The sequence below is a fragment of the Cyrtonyx montezumae genome, unplaced genomic scaffold (genome assembly GCF_038088225.1).
Source record: "Cyrtonyx montezumae isolate F1298 unplaced genomic scaffold, pur_monq_1.0 scaffold_12, whole genome shotgun sequence".
In the NCBI taxonomy this organism is placed as follows: Eukaryota; Metazoa; Chordata; class Aves; order Galliformes; family Odontophoridae; genus Cyrtonyx; species Cyrtonyx montezumae.
In genome coordinates, this window is record NW_027071848.1 from 15,777,207 (window position 1) to 15,796,648 (window position 19,442).

General features: G+C 35.2%; 1 protein-coding gene across 5 annotated transcripts in view; it reads left to right on the forward strand.

Annotated features, from left to right (window-relative positions):
* SGCG (sarcoglycan gamma) overlaps positions 1-19,442 on the forward strand; it is a 121,201-nt gene that overhangs the window by 48,863 nt on the left and 52,896 nt on the right. For 3 of the 5 annotated variants that reach the window (XM_065730129.1, XM_065730127.1, XM_065730130.1), the window contains one exon: positions 7,682-7,879. In XM_065730129.1, coding sequence (XP_065586201.1) covers positions 7,685-7,879 — 195 coding nt within the window. In that variant the 5' untranslated portion in view covers positions 7,682-7,684. The remainder of the gene's footprint in view (positions 1-7,681; positions 7,880-19,442) is intronic. The other 2 variants (XM_065730131.1, XM_065730132.1) reach the window with 1 other exon arrangement.

Below are 19,442 nucleotides of genomic sequence, written 5' to 3' on the forward strand. Positions count from 1 at the left end.
ATTTATGTGCTAGAGGCAGAACATCTCATTAAGCATAAAATCTTAGTTAAGTGAATAGTAGTAAAATGTTCTTCTGTGACTGCAACAGAATCACATTTTAAAGTAGCTCCATAATAGCTAGTTAACTTAACATTTTGTTCTTCTTTTCTTACCAAACACAACTGCTGCTGTTAGATTGCAGATATATTGCAGGATGGAAGAAGGTAGAGCATTTCTTGACTGTGAATGTATCCATAGCACCAGTAATTCCAGCACTGTATGCAGGACTAGGAAATGTTCATCAAGTAACCTGGAGGCGAGTTGACAACCTATATAATAATTTGTACATTCTATCTGTATTTAAGAAATCTTACTTTTTGTATTTGTCTGATAGGTAAAAGAAGGCAGCAGTGTTTTGTGGAAAACTGCTGATTCAGTCAGCTAGACCTAGGAGAATGTGCAAGTCTATGACCTTGAAATTGAGGGAAAGACTGAATTTACTGAGTCTAGAAAGCTAGCTAATAGGTTCTTGGAGCAAAGTTTAGACTAAGAAATGGATAATTGAAGACCAGGACTTCCATGGTAATGATCTTTTAAATATTTTTACTCCTCTGTGCAAGGCCATGCAGAAAGAACATGATTAAGGCAGAATAGAAAGTACGAGTAATGGGAATGGCATATTCATTTTAACAGAAATGGAACCAGGTGTATGATACTTTAAAAAGGTTAGAGCTTTTTAAACAAGATTGAGGGAAAGCTGGAAAATGCAGAGGAGCACATTTTGGTGAGATATGAAGAAGGAAGTCATAAAAACCACATATCCTCATCTATAGAATAAAACATAAGCTGTCAGTATGAAATTATGTAAAAGAATGGGAAATAAGGGAAAACTTATACATGTTTCTGTAGCTTCAAAATAAGGAAGAATAATTAAAATGCATTGCTTTAAGGGAGCTAAGAAACTAAATGAAGTTTAATGCCATATTAAAAATGTAACTGAAAGAAAAATATCAGTGGGTAGCACTGAGATAAAAGCATATGGGAAACACAGAATGGGACATGCAAATGGTAACGTTCACAGAGGTTTGCTGTAACACAGATTGATGAAGCAATTATGTTAATTAGATTAATTCTCCATTCACTGAATTGTGCAAGCTGAATAGTATAAAAATTGTATCATTAATAATATGACTATAATATTCATATTGTGTCATTGTTTGATATGTTAATATATTATTAACAGTAATCAATTATTTATTTATTAATTGATAAAAACTGAATAATAATATTAAAGACTGCATTGCCAATGACCTTACCAGAGTTTGCTGTAGTAGTTCAGAAACAATATGAGAAAAAATATATTTTTTTCTCATAGTTTTATTTTGATGATGCAGCCAGAGCCAAAGAATCTTAACCATTGTCCTTAACTTTAAAAAGGGACATTACATAAAGAGGAAGCAGTCTATCAAAAGGAGACAAACTTTTGTGTAGGATTCTCATGGTAATTACATACTAAAAAGATGTTTGGATGGACCAAGAGGGTAAACCATAATAGCTAAGAGTAATTGCAAGTTATTAGAAGTAGTAACACATTAGTTGTATCACATGGGGAAAATAAAGATAAAAACTCCATTAGGTTAAATGAAAAACACAGTAGAGGAGTCCAAACAGTGTTTTAGAAGTTGAGAAAAAAATCTTTTTCTTAAATTACATCTGTCTGATCTTTCTTGGTCATCTGATTTTGAATGAAGTATCACAACAATGATTTTTTTTTTTATTATTGAATGTTTGGAATGTTTGGAGACTATGTTAAGGGAGGAAAAAATAAATCAAATGGAAAAATGAAAACATTTTAGAAATATTTTTACTGTGAGATTGAAAAGAACACAGATATTCAACAAATAATAATTTTTAATCATCCTATGCTGTCAGTGACTACCTTTCATCTGTTACAGCAATATAAAGCTGTTAATTATAACCATCTGAAGATTATTACATACGTTTGCACTTCAAGGTATGCAAACAGTTAACTGTGCCACGTGAATTTCTCTGCTCTCTTCCACAAATAATGCAGCAGGGATCCAGTTCTTTTAAGCTGATGACATCAGTTTACAATTGAAACTAAGATACCGTATAATGCTACATGTGTATAATCACAGCAAATAATAGCCAGGTAAAATTAAATATATGATGTTGGAATGAGAGAAGTTTGAAAGGAATTTTCATCTGCTCGTGGAATTTTGAGTTTTCCTGTCTGTCTGAAATTGAATTGGAAGTATTTCCATATGTGTTCCAAAGGTTCCTGATCTCTTCTACTTTTTATATCAACCTCAAGTTTTTCCTCTGTTTGGAAAATGCTACGGCAGTGCTAAGATATTTCTGTTGCTTCATCAGTGAACTTGTCTGTCCCCACAAAGGCAGTAGGCATTCCTTTTATTGCATGCCTGAATACCACCAAATTGTGAAGTCAGTCTTGATGTACTTCTGATGTTCATACTAAATAATACTAAATAATAATACACATCTAGCCTGATGTGTTATATAAAAGCTTTAATCAAGATAATGTTCCATGAAGATACTGTATGCAGACTGTAAAATAGTTCTTACATGCCTGAGTTGGCATGTGGTTTTATTTCACTTTACAGTTTATAATGACAAAATAATTTAGAGAAGGTTAAAATGATTCAAATGGTCTTTCTACTAATTATTTTAGTTTGGCACTCTGTCTCCTCTTTGAGTCACATACATATAGTCTTCTTGCACGTAAATAAATAAGCTTTATGTAAAAAGAGAAGCTCCAGTGACTGAGGTTTTTTCAAAAGAACATGTATAGTATTAGCATCTGTGCTGCAAATTTGTTCACGAGTCTTCCTCAGTTCTTAACTCTGACTTGAAAATGAATTCCGAGTGATAAGCTTTTCATCTCATTGGTGAAAGTCTACGTGTAGTTACAAACAGTCATAATGTATAATTATTTAATATATAATATATTATTATTATAATAATAATAGTATAATTATTGATAGAATTAGTTGTTATTGCTCCTGAAGTAGTTTTATATCCCAAATTTTTCATTCCAGTTGCTTACTATTATCGGTTGCTGAATGACAGAATGATGAAGTACTTTATTAGTACAGATTATAGAATTATAGAATGATTTGGGTTGGAAGGGACATTAGAGATCATCTAGTTCCAACCCCCCTGCTATAGGCAGGGACACCTCCTACTAGACCAGGCTGCTGGAAGCCCCATCCAGACTGGTCCTGAACACCTCCAGCGAGGGGGCAGCCATAGTCTTGCTTGGCAACCGGTTCTGGTGTCTCTCCACACTCACAGTAAAGAATTTCTTCCTAATATAAGTAGTCTAAATCTATACTCTACCAGTTTAAAGCCATTGCCACTTGTCCTTTCACAACATGCTTTTATAAAAAGCCTCTCCCCAGCTTTCTTTTAGGTCCCATTTAGGTACCAGAAAGCCACTGTAAGGTCCTCTGAAGCCTTTTTTTTCATGCTGAAGAGCCCTCGCTCTCAGCCTGTCCTCATAGGGAAGGTGCTTCAGCCTTCTGATCATCTTTGTGGCCCTCCTCTTGACCTGCTCAAGCAGCTCCACGTTCTTGTGCTGAAGGCAGCAGAACTGGACTCAGTACTCCAGGCAGGGTCTCATGAGAGCAGAGTAGAGGGGCAGAATTTTTTTTTTCTGTGAAAACAGATTTTTACTATTTTTTCCAATTCAAAATTAAAAAAAAAAATCAACACTGGGATTTCTTATTTCAATTAAAATAGTATTTTGTCTTCAATGATCACTACACATAACTAATTCCTGAAAATAACCTGATTAACTCATGCTTGCTCTCCCAAGCAGCCTTACTGATAAGTTTGCAAATTCAAAACACTGTCTTCCTTTAATATTCCAGAGCTAGCAGAATAGCTTTCAAACATGATGCCCAAAGTGACCTAAAGGCAATGCTAACATTAGTGATGGACAGTCTTTCAATATCTAGATATTAATATTAAAAACTCCTGGATTCCTGGGCCTCTGAATCATAGAAATCACAGAGGCTATTCTCCAAATCTAGCTTTATAAAAAAATGGAATAGATGCAAGGAAATGTTCTTTCATGGTTACACATTTCCAGAAGGCAGTTTTAGTATCACAGTGTAAAGAATATGCAGCTATTTCAGCAGCAGTTTACACGTGTGCTCCCATAGGAATAAATGTTGTGTGCAACATGCAACATTTTCAAATAACAGACTTCACCAGATGGCTAGGAGATCTCCCCATCTAGGGCTTTTCCTTTCAGTTCAGCTTCTTAAAACAGCTCCAGGCTATAAAGGGATTTGGCTTTGATTTTTCCAAACAAATCTAAGATTATTCTATGTAATTTCATCTCTTGAAAATCAGTAATACTATCATCCATTACAAAACTCAGTGATGTTGATTCCTCCGGAAAAGGAAGTCCAACAGTATAAATTGTTATAGGATTTCACCTTTAATTGATGTTTACTTGGCTACTAATTCTCTTAGAAATCATAGAATGTTATATTATTTATACCATTGCCAGGCCAGCTCTATCCATTTGATAGAACCAAAGCAACTTCCAGCAGTACTAATGCTCAGGAACAATAGAACCATTTTCTGTCAAGAAAAAATAATTTGTGCAGGGACCAAAGCTGCACAGGGAGATGTCCCCTGTGGAATTTCTGAAGGGCTGAAAGCAATCACAAAACTCATAGGTTTTTTTTGGTGAAATGCATATAATGGATTTTAACCTTGCCTCATTAAACAGCAGTACATAATAGATTATGTATAAAACCCTCCACTCACACAACACACATTTTATGACAGAGTGAAAACAGAACTGAGGAAAACAGGAATCAAAAGAGTCCTGTCTTCTTGTTAAATTAAATGCTTCTGGAAATCATTCCTGTTTCAATTAATTTGACCAAATGCTTACATCCAAACTGTGTAGGTGTGCTGATATGCGCAAGTCATCCCAGACAATCTATTTCTCTTTTTATGCAGAAAAGTTAATCACATTTGAGATGCAGTTCATTGCATGTCTAAAATACACGTCTAAAACAATTCAGGTAAATAATTCCTAGCAGAGTTGTATTTATCTCATTGACCATAAAGAGTCCGAATTGACTGGCTCAGATGCTGAAGTATGAATTGTTGGTATTTCATGGTGAGATGAATCCCAACCTCAGAGACCACTGTAGTGAGACAGACATAAGAATGTAAAGATCTGAGAATTAATTAATTCTTCATCAAATGATGTTTCTACCAAGAAATTTATCTTGAGGATGTGGGGAACAGCCACGCAAGGAAAAGCTTAGGTGCTCCTCCTAGAGACTTCTTGGAAGCTCAGCTAACTCCATGAGATTTTGCAGTTTCTTAAGAAAGATCCCTTTTCCTACAGCCATAACCTTTTACGTATTCTTAGAAGATGATTTTTTTTTCTCCTCTAAACAATAAGCAGTCTGTTTTGTGAAGGGAATTTCTGTTACTACAGAATTGCTGTAGCTGTCATCCGTCTTGTTTCTTCTTACAGTGGCATTTACCTTGTGTGTGTACTACAGGAGACATTAAGAAACTCAGAGGATTTCCAATGTTAGGATACTAGGCAGTTGTGTGATACTGTATCTGAGTAAAAACTGTGCAAGTTATTTCTCCAAGTATATCTTTTTCTGTCAGAAGTTAGCAGCTGGTGCATCCTATGCTGCAAGTTAAAGTTTTCAAGGGTAATCTACATGATTGCAAATGAAAAAAGGCTTTTCTAAGTATTTTGTCAAGTCTATCATATGTATAATAGTCTAGTACCAGTTTGTCTCAGTTGGCAGAGAATGGTAAATTAGAATTAAAATAGAAACCTACTTCTTTGTTAGTGACTTGATTTGTTATGTAGCACTTAGTTGGACAACAGCAAGAAAGTAGTAACTCATATATAAGCAGCATCTTGTAATCAGTACTAGGTGCTTGAAGAGCACGAGGAACTTGAAAGTATTGTCTGGTAGTTTTAAACAAATGTAGTTCACACTGAATATTAATGCCATCTTGTAAATCTGCATTGTTTTGCAGTAATGTTAGGATAAATTATTTAAAACGTTATTCTCCTCTAGTAAGTCATTATACCATCTTCAGTATTTTCCACAGAAGAAGATATTTACCTGCACAGTATCATGAGCAACAGGGACTGATAACAGCGACACATTAATGAGAGCATTGCTTTAGCACAGTTACGCTATGAACTACTGATGATTGAGTCTCATTTTTATTATGAGTAAACAACAGATTATAACTTTTGAAATATTTTTAAATGTAAACACAGAAATAAGATGAATGCTGCATATGTGCAAACAGTCCATAGGATTCTGTTTACTTGTGAACTTATTTTCTCTGGTTTGTAGCTTGATAGTAAGCTATAGAAACAAAAAAGACATATTTCTAAAGATGGGGATCAGTATTAAGAGCCAGGTGCTTATCACAGACACAGAATGACTCTGCAGGAGACCTGAAGGAACCTCTTCTGTGACTTAGAGTAATTCAGCAGCAGAACAAGGATGTAATTTAATCAAGTTTTGAAAACTGCGTGCAGAGCTCTGATCTAATTCCCAGGAGTAAGTTCTGAACTGAGAGGAGATATCGTGTGGAACCTATCTGAAGGCACTCTCATCTGGGAACATTACACTGTAGAAAAGTTGACTGCTTTTTGATGCACAATGTCTGTGGATATACCTAGTTCATAGGAAGTACTTACAACACCTATTTTCTTTTTTATATCCAAGGTTGTTTGTTTTGGGTTTTTTTGGTTTGTTTTTTTTTTTCTTCATTTTATAGCAGTGGAAATGAGACAGATGTTACCCATTTCTGTTCTTGATAAGCAGCTTCAGTTGCTGAGATTTTGTTCTTGTGTCTGAAATGCAAGTTTTAATGAATGTTTTGATGATGATCTTAGTGATCTCTGTACTGGAGAGGTGAAAGTTAGTGAATATCCATATGTTATACGAAGTTACAGTCTGGTAAGATTTCTTTAAATTCAGAAAATACTTATTTAGGACCTGTAATATAAAATGGAAGTTGTATAAATACTGTAAGTAATGTTTTTACTATTTACTGTATGAATACCTGATAAATTAAGAAATCATTATATCTTTTGTATTGTAAAGAACTGTTTTGTTTCTTTGCACATAGATTCTGAATTCTGTCATTCCAGTGTTACGCAGATAAGTTTTGCAACAGAAAGAATGTTTTTTTCTTTTCACTGAATAGAGGAAAGAATATGTAGCAGCATTTTCAAACCTGTACTTGGCAAGGCACCTCTACCAAGTCCAGCAGTATTCTTATAGTGCAATAATTTTGTTCTTTGTGCTGTAGATATGATCCTATTAAAATTTTTGTGCAGGAAGAATCAGACTATTATGAAAAATTGGAGGAAATTGTTAACATGTTTTACTGGGTAAAATAAGCCTGAGACTCTTGAAAATAATAATTGATACAGTTTGTGGTATTGAAGCATTACATTGGAAATATCAAAGTTATAACTAATTTGAATGGGATATGTTGAAAATACTTTGCAGATAAAATCATGAGTTTATAGTAACTTGCTAGTACAGTAAAATTTATATTTTCCTTGTTTTTTATGTACATATATTTTATTTAACTAAAATAACTAAACGGTCTCTTTTTGTTTTTTTTTACATAGCAGATGGTACGTGAACAATACACTACAACAACACCAGGCACTAGCCTAGAGAGGCCAAAGAATGAATATGTCTACAAAATTGGAATTTATGGTTGGAGAAAGCGTTGCCTCTACCTGTTTGTTCTTCTCCTGCTAATCATCCTAGTTGTGAATTTTTCTTTGACAATTTGGATTCTTAAAGTGATGTGGTTTTCTCCAGTAAGTGTCCTTATTAATCTTCCATTATTTCCGTATTCTCTTCTTTTTCCTGTCTCACCTCCCATTATTTCACATGTACATCAGCTACTCTGTGTGCAGTAGACGGTTCTTTCTTCTTCCTTCCCAACTGTAATTTGTACTTTGGCTGATATGTAGATATAAATATGCTCTTTCGTTCTATCTTTGAGCATTCATATCTGTAATTTCTGTATTGGTAATAACCTTTTACGTTACTGAGGTTGTTGGTACCTTTTACTGAAGTGGATTCTAACCACTGTGAAGTAGAATGTATTTTACTGTTGTCTCACAGTCTCTGTTTAGTTTATGCTTTATAAATACATGTGCTGTGATTTTTTTCTCATACACTGGAATTCACTATGGTTAAAAGATGAATAGTAGTTGCTGTTTTTTTCTCAGTTCCCTTCTCCTATTTATCACCATCCAACATTTAACAATTTATTTGACCAATTAACTAAAGCTCAGAGGTAATTACTACCACTTCATCCCTGAGGCTAAGCAGATGTATTATTCAGGAATAAATGTAATAATTTTCCACATATGTCATGCATATTTTAATATTTATAATGTAATTTTATGTGTAGTTGATTGAAGGGTAACTTACAGAAGTCTGCAAGATGTAGCTTTAGTCAGAATGCAATAAAATGCATCAGTGAATATTGAAGTTGAGCTAATTTGTCCCTAACATGCAGTAGTGATGCACAGATGATATGAATAGACTTGTTACAAGAAAAACAATAATATTAAATCCTTACTGCTCTGCCCCTGCCATTGAAGAAGGAGTGCTGTGAAGAAAATTCCCCTTTTCTATCATTATTACACCTCTGTCACTAAACGAAGGGCATTTTATTTTCTTAGAAGCATTTCTATACTCCACAATTCTCCTGCTATAAAAAAAAGTAGGTTAATTTTAAGTGCTACTTACAGATGCATTACTGCTGCTTGAATTCCCCTCTAGTTTCTACCTCCACATAAATTCTTTTCGGCACTGTTACTGCCATACAGATTACAGTGTGGAACATCGTAGATCACATATAATTTTTCTGTTAGGCAGTTCATATGGAAGATAAGCACTTAGTGCCTACACATCATGAATCACAAAGAACATGAATAATTGTTAAAATAGTTTTCTGTGTGGCTAAGATTTATATTTTTCAGCAGTTTTTATTTTCTATTACTTTAGATTCTGTCTGAAACTGGGTATTCTCTAGCATAGTCAGGACTAACAGAATAGCATCAGAAACTCCACTTTCAGAACCACTATTTCCTACCAGTTACCTGTGAAGAAGGCACCAAATGTGTTGAACTTCTGAATGCCCTTTTGCCATGGCGACAAGAGCAATGTATTAACAGCTCAAGTAGGGCAGGTTTACATATTCTCCAGATGGATGAACTGTGAATGCCATGGCTATAAAGTTTTTCCTAATTCTCTTTTAAAGAATTTGTAATCCTGGCATACATACAGTGAAACAGTGACTTAACTGCACAGCCCTCCTTTTCCCGGGATAATCCTAGGGAAATAGTAAACTTTGCTCTAATACAAGACTAATGTATGTACAGAGTATGTGTGTGTGCCACAGTCTTTGAGAAAGGTGTGTGTGCTGTCATTAAGAACTGGGAAATTGTTTTAATATGATGTATGTGTTAACATGAGAAGTAACTTAGAAGATACCAGAAATAACATCCAGAGAAGTGCTTGTTAGCATCTAAGAAAGAGAATTGGGATAACAATTTGCTCAAAGCCTAGAAGTGTGATTGAAGCATCATAGTCCTTTCCTGTGTCTAAGGAAATACTGTTTATAAAAACTGAGGGTAACAATCACAGAAGTTACCAATACTATAATTGAATGCATTTCCTGATGGAAATAAATGTTATGGCTCCAAGTTTTGGTTAACTGTTTGAAAAAGAGAGGTAACAGTATATTCTCAGAATTAGATTTTTATGATTCTGCCTATCTAGGAAATCAGTTAATAAATAAATACCCTATTTATCCAATTAAACATTTCCTTTATTGGGAAGAGGTAGAATATAACTGTGAAATATTACTCCTATGTAGTCATCAGTTATTTGGCAAATATTCATCTCTTAGATCTGGTGATACTTGTATATTTGTTAATTATGTATTCCAGGTGTACTATATTGAGATTATACAATTTATTATGCTTTATTATAGTAACAGGAATTTTATTTTTAGAAAATACTTTACAATAATTCCGTCATAATTTAAAAAAATACATTGAAATGTCACCCCGTTTAAAAATATTGGAATATTAATTACTAATAAAATTTTAGCTGTTTTTCTGTAAAATAGTAGAAGAAAAAATAATATTCTTTCTCACACTGATAAACATCTAGAAAAAAAAGTGTGATGAGTATGTAAAAATAGATTTTTATTATATACTTTAGATTTAGAAAAACCAAGTGCTATGTCCTTTGATAAAAATAGTAACAAAATTGTGAACAGAATATCACCAGACTCTGTAAGAGATTTAACCCGTGGACACATGTCCTGTCTCCATCGCCCCAAGAAACAGAAAGCGTGATAAATAGAATCATAAAATCATAGAATCCTTAGAGTCGATAGGTACTTTTAAGCATCATCTTGTCCAACTTCTCTGCAATGAACAGGGACATGCACAGCTCCATCAGGTTGCCCGGGATGTTATCCAGCCTCACCTTGGAAGTCTACAGGGGTGGGGTATCCACCACATCGCTGAGCAACCCGTTCCAGTGTCACACCACTCTCACTGTAAAAGACTTTTTCCTTATATCTAACCTAAATCTCTCCTCTTTAAGCTTGAAACCATTTCCCCTTGTTCTGTCACCATGGACCCTGCTGAAGGGTCTGTCCCCTTCTTTCCTGTAGCTCCCTCTTAGATACTGGAAGGCTGCTCTCAGGTCACCTTGCAGCCTTCTCCAGGCTGAACAGCACCATCTCTCTCAGCCTGTCCTCATAGGAAAGGTGTTCCATCCCTTGGATCATTTTTGTGGCTCTCCTTTGGACTTACTCCAACAGGTCCATGTCTCTCCTGTATTGAGGACTCCACATCTGTATGCAATACTCGAGGTGAGGCTCAGAGCAGAGAGGCAGGATCACTCCCTCAGCCTATTTTGAATGTAGCCCAGGATACGGTTGGCTTTCTGGGTAGTGAGGGCACATTGCTGGCTCATGTCCAGCTTCCCTTCTTTTTTGGCAGGGCTGCACTCAATCCTTTAGTCCCCTATCTTGTACTGGTAATGGATGTTGCCTTGACCCAGGCGAAAGACCTTGCACTTGGATTTATTGAACCTCATTAGGCCTATCTAGGTCCCTCTGGGTCGCATCCCATCCCTCTGGTGTCTTGACTGCACCCCACAGCCTGGTGTCATGAGCAGATTTGTTCTTGGTGCAGTTCACCCCACAGTCAGTGTCACTGATGAAGATACTAAAGAGTATTGGTCCCAGTGCTGACCCTTGGGGGACACCACTCATCAATGACCTCCATCTTGACATTGAGCCATTGACCACAACTTTCTGGGCTCAATCTTGCAGCCAATTATTTCTCCATTGAACAGTCCACCCATCAAATCCATATATTTCCAATTTGGAGAGAAGGGGGTACTGTGTCAAAGGCCTTACTAAAGTCCATATAGATGACATGAGTTACTTCCCTTGTCCATTAATGCAGTTACACCATCATTAAAGGCCACTAAGTTGGTCAAGTAGGATTTGTCTTTGATGAAGCCACACCAGTTCTCCCATAAATACTATCGAACAAGCTAAACCAATAAAGGAGAACATGAATTAGACGCATATGTGCTGCAGGATGAATAGATCTTAGTTTCCTTGTAGAAATTTGGAGCAATGATGAAAGATTGAAATTTTTTTGAGCTCCATTGTTTGAGAGACCTTCAGAGTTAAATAAGCACGACTGAACTGAATTTCTTTCCATTTCATGAAATCTTTGCTGAAAAGGAACAACCTGGAGGTAGAATGCATTCCTTTTCTCATAGTGCTCCATTTATGTAGTATATGAGCATCTCCACATTTTGCTTATTGATTTGCAAGTATCAGATGTGTCTCATCCACTTTTTCATTTTCTCTCCTAGAGTTTGGGTGGACAGAGTCTCAAGTTATTCAGGGGAGTGAGGGAAGAAAGGTATGGATTCAGCTGTTTTAGAGAAGACAAGATTAAATAATGATGTCTTGAGCATGGTGAATAAGAAATGGTGAAATAGAAAACTATTCTGCATGAAACTTAGAAAGCTTGAAAAAAATTGAGAGATCTTTTTTTCTTTGTTGTTGTTTTGGAGTTTTTTGCCCCCTGGATGTAATAGATAAAAATGGTGCATGGAATAGAAATTTCGGATGCCACTTTTTATGTTTTGAGGCTCTCTGAGAACTAAAGGAGTTTGCTATCCTAAAAGCTTAGAGATTAAGAATCCTAAGGAATTTGGGACTGCGACAGGACTATCATGTTAGGAGCCCCATGAGCAATTCTGAAATGTCTGATAGTTCTGAAAAGGAGGAATTTTAACAGCCCTCATAAGGACAAACATAGCAGGATGAAAGCAGTCAAGATTTCTAGATGGTGTCCAGGATAACTTCTGAATATAGATACTGGCTGGTTCAACTGAAGGTGACACACAGTAGTGTGCTGCTTATGAACAAGGTAGATGTAGGCAGATGTGCTTTTGAAATGGTGGAATTCAAGTTCCTGAAGGGGGTGAAGAACAGCAGAATACAAATTCTGGACTTCAGTAGTGCAGACTTAGTTTATCTTTGGACCTGATGTGTAATCCCAAGGGTGGAGGATTTCAAACATAAAATTACTCATGAAAACTTACTGGTGGGTAAGGACAGTATCCTCCAAATGCAAGAATGGTCAATCCTGAAACTTAGGAAGAAAGGCAGCCTGGCTTAGTTAGAGAGTGAAATTGTGATGGTGTTCCAATTCAAAAAGGCAGAATGGAAGAGCTGGCAGCAGAGACAGACTTCCAAGAGGAAGTTTAGAAACGCTGTCCAGGCAAGGAAATGTGTCAGGTTTCCTGTATCAGCAAAGATAAAGCTTGGCTTTAGTTGAGACTTACAAGGGATATTAAGAGCTTGTTTACTTATCTTGCTAGTAGAAGGCAGGGAAAATGCATGTGCGAATGAGACAGTTTAAGTTAGTGAACACAGACACAGACAAGGCTTTCTTTACCTCAGTCTTCACCAAGTTCTTCCGGGACTCTACAGAATTTGGCCTACACAACTCAGTGGGACCAGATGGTCTGCATCTATAGATGCAGAGAGAACTGTCTGATGCCCTTGCAAAGTTACTGTCTGTCATGTTTGAAATGTTAGGAAGACTGGGAAAATTCTTGATGACTGGATGAAAGCAAGCGTTTCACTTGCCTACCAAAAAACAAAAGCCAGCAGGAGAGTGAGGAATTGCAAGTTGCTCAGCCCTACTTCAGTTCCTTGGAAAATAATGGAGCACATGCACTTTGAAGACACTTCAGGGCCACGAAGGAGAAGTGAGTAACTGAGGACAGTCAGCATGGATTTCCTAAGGGTGAGTGCTGACTGATCAATGTCACTATTATAAAATGTTTGGGTGTATAGATGAGGAGAGGGCACTGTATGTCACTTACCTGACTTCAGCAAGGCTTTTGATATTCTCCAACAATGTTATTGTATCCTAGTTGCCTACGTGATGGCCGGCAAACAGATGGGTAAAAAAAATGGCTGGAGAGTAAGGCTTGTATGGTATTTACTACTTCATTGTACTCTATATGGAAACCTAATGGAGGCCTATAATAAACGTTGCAGGCGTCTATCCTGAGCCTGTTCCTATTTAACATCTTTATCATGACTTATCAAGAGGTAATAGAATGTATGCTTATCAAGTTTGTACGTGACACCAAGTTGTAGGTACCAGTCAATGTTTTTGAAACTAGGAGTGATGATCAGAGAAGCCTAGGCAGGCTACAGGAATGGTTGCATGTCTAGGCTTGTAGCTGATAGAACATTATGACATTCAGGAAGGACAAGTGCAGAGTTCTGATCCTGGAAAGAATGAGCTCTGAGCACCAGCACCGACTGACACCACGACCAGGCAGGAGGCAGCTCCATGAGAATGGTCCCTCCAGTAGAAGAGTGATACTGGCGAACTGTGATATAATTTGTTTTTGGAAGTTTTGTCTTGTGTTTGTCTATCTGATGTTGCCAGAAAACTCATTAACCTTTCTTACGCTTCTGTGGAACAATAAATAAATGCTTCTCAGGAAAACATATTTAATTTCCTCTTTCACATTTTTATTTTTAATTGATAAAAATAACGGTCTAGTTTTAAAATGATTCACTAACTTTCAGTAACTTATAACTTATTTCACTAACTTATAACGTTAATTTTAAGGCCATCACTAGATGCTGCCATATGAAATTAAAGTTCATCTTTCTAAACACTATCAAATCATATCATACTTGACTAGAAAAATACTGAGTATATGTAATGTAAGAATATTACATACTCTCCTTGTTCTTTTCTATGTCCTCATTGTGTTATAGACTATGTGACTGGGCATCTTTCAGTTGTTTTAATTAAAGCTTTTAATTTATATGGAATAATTTCATTTTTATTGGACTAGAGATAACATGCAGTTTAACTATCAGATGAATATGTTACTCACACTGGAGACAGATTTGTGTTGTAGCTTCTGCTCCAATTAATGTTTAATGAATTTATATGAAGAAGAACAATCTAGAAAAAGAAAACGCATGTTAAACGTACTATAAACTTTTGGTTAGATTATATAAATCTCTGGAAGAAGATATGAGAACAGATTTTCCCAGGGAAAGGAGGGATTAACATCTGGAGGAGTAACATTCCAGTTATTATCGCTACTTGTTATCCCTATAGACCTTACTCCTAAGATGATCATTTTCAGTGGTGTCCAGATTTTATTGCAAGTATATTAATAGGTCTAGATCTGTTGTGACCAGGACTTTTGAGGACCTATAGCTTGAAATTAGCTTCTCAAATTATATAAATATCTAAAAATTTCCCATAATAATTGCCCAACATACCGGTTCTGGCTTGACTCCAGAAGGCTGTGCAACTGGGAAACAAGTTGGAAATTTGGACAATGCTGAGCTAATCTGAATAATGTTTTATACAATACTTGTAGCTTTATAGAGATAAGCTGCTTTATAGGAGGCATTAACAGGAACTATTTGGCTTCTTAGTTTGTTACGTAAGTGATATGATTTAACAGCTATGATCTTTTGCTTCCACTGCTACAGACTTGTAATGTCTGTGGTGGTTTTTTATTTTTTTTTCCTCTTCACATTTTACTCTTCCATTATCTTTATATTCCTTAGGTAAAACAAGACTCTTGAGACTGATTTCATTCTCCTGAATATAATCATCTTCAGCTGCCCTACCCTGTTGTCACATGTAAAATTGCTAATCAAGTCCTCAGAATTTCACCTTTAATAGTGATCACTCTTGAATTTGTAGTCTGTTACCATAGTACTCTCAAACTCAGGTATGAAAAGTACACCTGAACAGATGATTACCATCTCTAATATAACAGGACATCTTTTTCAGAAATACTGCATTAATTCGATTAGGAAATCAGACGAGCAGGTCTTCAGAGCTTTAGCTGCAATGTGAGTTAAACATGACCTGAATCTGCACTCAATAGAATGTTCTGCTGCCAACCATGTTAAACATTACCTGAGTCTGCATCACTAACGAGGAGAAAGTCAAGAGCTAATACTAATCTGTACAGAAATCTGTGGATGAACTTATGTCAGGAAAAAACTTTGTATATGGATGCCAAGCACTCAATATGCAGTTCATCATGATGTGTTTTGGTTGTGCTTCTTGTCCCTGTTCATTGCAGGGGACTTGGACTAGATGATCTTTAAAGGTCCCTTGCAACTCAAAGGATTCTATGATTCTAAAGTTTAACCTGCTGTTGTATCTGCATTTCAAGTGGACATACTGACATAGAAAATGGGAATTGGGAAGATCTCTGTACTTGTGACTAAAAAGTGGTCTTCCAGTTTCCCTTTAAGCACATGTATTTCTGGGACTGGAATAAGCTGGACAATTGTAGTAATTGTCCTAACAAATACATTGTTTTCCAAATATCATTCGCAGGTATTTTATTCCTTTGTGTCACCTGTGGAATGACTACTCTACTCATGTATTTGTACTCAAAATTTTTATCCCTCATTTACTTTGCTATCTTTTTCTATTCTCATGTGCAATTAATCATCAGTCTAGACAAAGTATTAAATTTGATTGTTTTAATTATTTTGTGAAGTTTGCCATAAGGCAGTGTCAATTTAGTCACTTTCAATTGTATGAGGAAATACTGAAAAGGTAACTTTATATAATTGTACTAAGGAATAGCTTTATATATACATTAGTAGGTAATGATACAGGTGTAGATCTATGATTATTACAAGTATTTCGAAATACATTAACTTATGATGTAATTAAATAATTATTTAAACAACTATTTAACATTTATTATGTTCAGGCACTAAAGAAGGAGATGATTACTTAAGGAAATATGAAAAATATGAAATTTTAATAGCTTTTTTTTTTTTAGTCCTGTCAGCTGACTTAATTACATAGATTAACCCTTCTTACTTGTCTTTCTATTTATCTTTAGATAGTCATATATTCAACAACACTATTACAGAGATTCACATACTCAGTGAAGATTTACATTAACATTTCTCAGAATTATGTCAGATGAGAAAGAATGGTTGAGGCAGAGAACACTGATGAAAACAAAATGTTGGATCAGGGAGTTCCAGAGAACTTCCTCTGAGACAAGGACAGTGAAGCACACTGCAGCACACATCTACTCTCCATTCAGCATCCAAATTGCCAAGCCCAACCTACTGAAATAGCTGTGAGGTGGAGAAATTGGACAAATTGGTTAAATTTCAGTTTCTGGGCTCTGCATACAAATAATTTCATGCATGAAATCCCACCATCTGATCAGAAACAAGCAATTTCTCAATTGTTGCTTTTCATTGTGGGACTCAGGACATGTCTGGTTTGAGTCCCAATGCTGAGATGACCTGAGCCTACTGAGTTCCCGTAGATATTGGTGCAACAGAAAAGTGCTGTTCTCTAATAGTGGCTCCCTCTGTTTGTTTCCATTATTGATGTCTCCCAATGTTTGTTTACATTGTTTATATGTCATCTTCCTCTTTATCTATTGTCTGTCTTACTGGTACTCATAGCTAATACATTCTGTGCATTTCTGCAGTGTTTGGCACAAGGGAGTCTTCATCAAGAATGGGACCTTTTTGCAACAAAAAAATTAGAAAAGGGTAATGAATATGATCTAACAATCAGTTTCCCACGTCAGTATTCCCATTTGATGAGGTTAGAATTAGAAGTCCATTTACCTAAATGCAGAGATTTGGCTGCAGGACAATTTCAGGTGTATTAATAATGAATTATACTTCTGGAGTTCCATTGATTTATTGATTCTCTCTCTTATCCCCAACAGAAACTGTGTTATTTACTGTTTTTTAAAGAAGATGAGTATGTAGGAAACAAAGTAAGAACAGAATATATCATTCTTCATAATTGTACAATAGCCCTGGGCTGAACTGTACTTTTTTTCCCTCAATATGAATTAAAAATAAAACCAGTGGTTTCTGTGATACCTTTACATGACTCTGAAGATGTTTTGAATGTAGTCAACATTTTACTAGTAGCCTTATTACTGTTTTTACAAATCCCCAAATCTGTTAACTCTGGAAGTACATGACCACTTCTACAGTTTGTTCCATTCCTGTTTTCCAATTGTTTATTTGCTCACTTTAAGAAATCTACCTGTCATATCCACAGAAATAAATTGAAAACCTTTATGTTCTTGGTTCTTCAAAGATTAATACCAGATTTTCACACCTTGTTCTTCATTAATTAACATTTATATTACCTGTTTTCTCCTTTTTTTAACTCTGATAAGTTGTCCTTCAATTTTAATTGATAGTGTCTCCATATATACTGTATGTAGATCTTAATAGTTCTCAAATATTTAAAATTACTTTTCTTACGGCTTTTGAAATTTCTTCCAGTTAAAACCTTATCTGTCCCTCATTGTCTACTCAAACAAAACAATTCTGAGAATTCTCTCCACATTTAAAATAGCCTCATATATACACTTTTCTAAATACTTATTTCTCTTTATATGTGGTTGTGGGGAAAATGAATTCAATAAAGTAGAAAGATAATTCAAGTAATATATATTTATTTAGGATGTACACAAAGTTCTCATAAACAGTGATGGGAAATATGTGTGTTGTGAAACTTTCCCCTGAGGTTTTATTTTGAAACATTGGCTTCACAAGTGCAAAACAGGAATGCTCTTATCAAAATTTTCTTAACTCATCTTTAATCAAATTTGGGAAAAAAAGTGTTATATCTTAGAAAATGTATGATCAGGTCATAGCTACAGAGTAGAGTAAGTATTGAAACCACTTGTTAAAAAAAATTCTAAATATAACTAAAAAAAAGAATTACAAAAAGCTCTCATCCTTTCCAATTTCATATTTCATTTATTTGTCATTTCTATTATTTATTATACATACTGTATAGTTAATATATACAATGTACATATTCAGCTATCGTTTTATTAATTCATAGCATTTAGCTGTATTAATACTGCTGTATGATAAAGGAGAAATTATTGTCAATTCCGCACTAGGGTTTACTATGTATGAAAAGATGTAGATTCCCATTGTGCTCAATAGGAGCTATGGCAACTTTCTCATCAAAAATGTCATTGGAGAACCATCATAGAAGGCGATTAAATTTTTAAATTAAAAAAAAAATCTATATGAGCTGAGTTCTTATTAGAGATTATCTATTTTTGAATTGCTAACATTTAATACAAGTATGTAATTTTAAGATCTTCATTATAGCTGCAAGACAAAACATGAGATAAAATACTTAATTGATTCATTTCCCAGACCTCTTGAACAGAGCTTTTTGAGGGATGTGTCATCTCTTTGTCCTTTTCTCATCTCACGTTTTTGTCATCCTGACTATTTAGACAGCAAATTCTGTCAGGCTGGAGACGTCTGACACTGTGTACTTACAAAAGGAGCTGAGACCCAGAGATTATTTTTTCCATAGTACCAATGATAGGATTACACTATTGAATAAATCCAGAGTCCTGTAATCACATACACCATGCAAATATCCCTTATTCACCAGACATACTCAAGAAATGTATTATTCAGAAAAAAATCCATTTGACAACTTTACAAATAGAAGAAATCTAATTCCTTTTCTTTAGCTAAGCTGCCTGACTATAAATGTTATAATTATAGATTAATTAGCCTATTTGTAACAAGCTCCATTCCTGAATAAATATGCATAACAGTGGCATATATTTCTCAAATTGACTAAACCAGTCTCAGAGAATATAATGCCAGACGTAATGGGAATTTTATTAGCAGTTATCCAGCTTTGAATTGTCTATCTGAAGTAAAGGAAGAGCTTGATCCTTGCTAAACAAGAAAATGAGGCTGGTCCT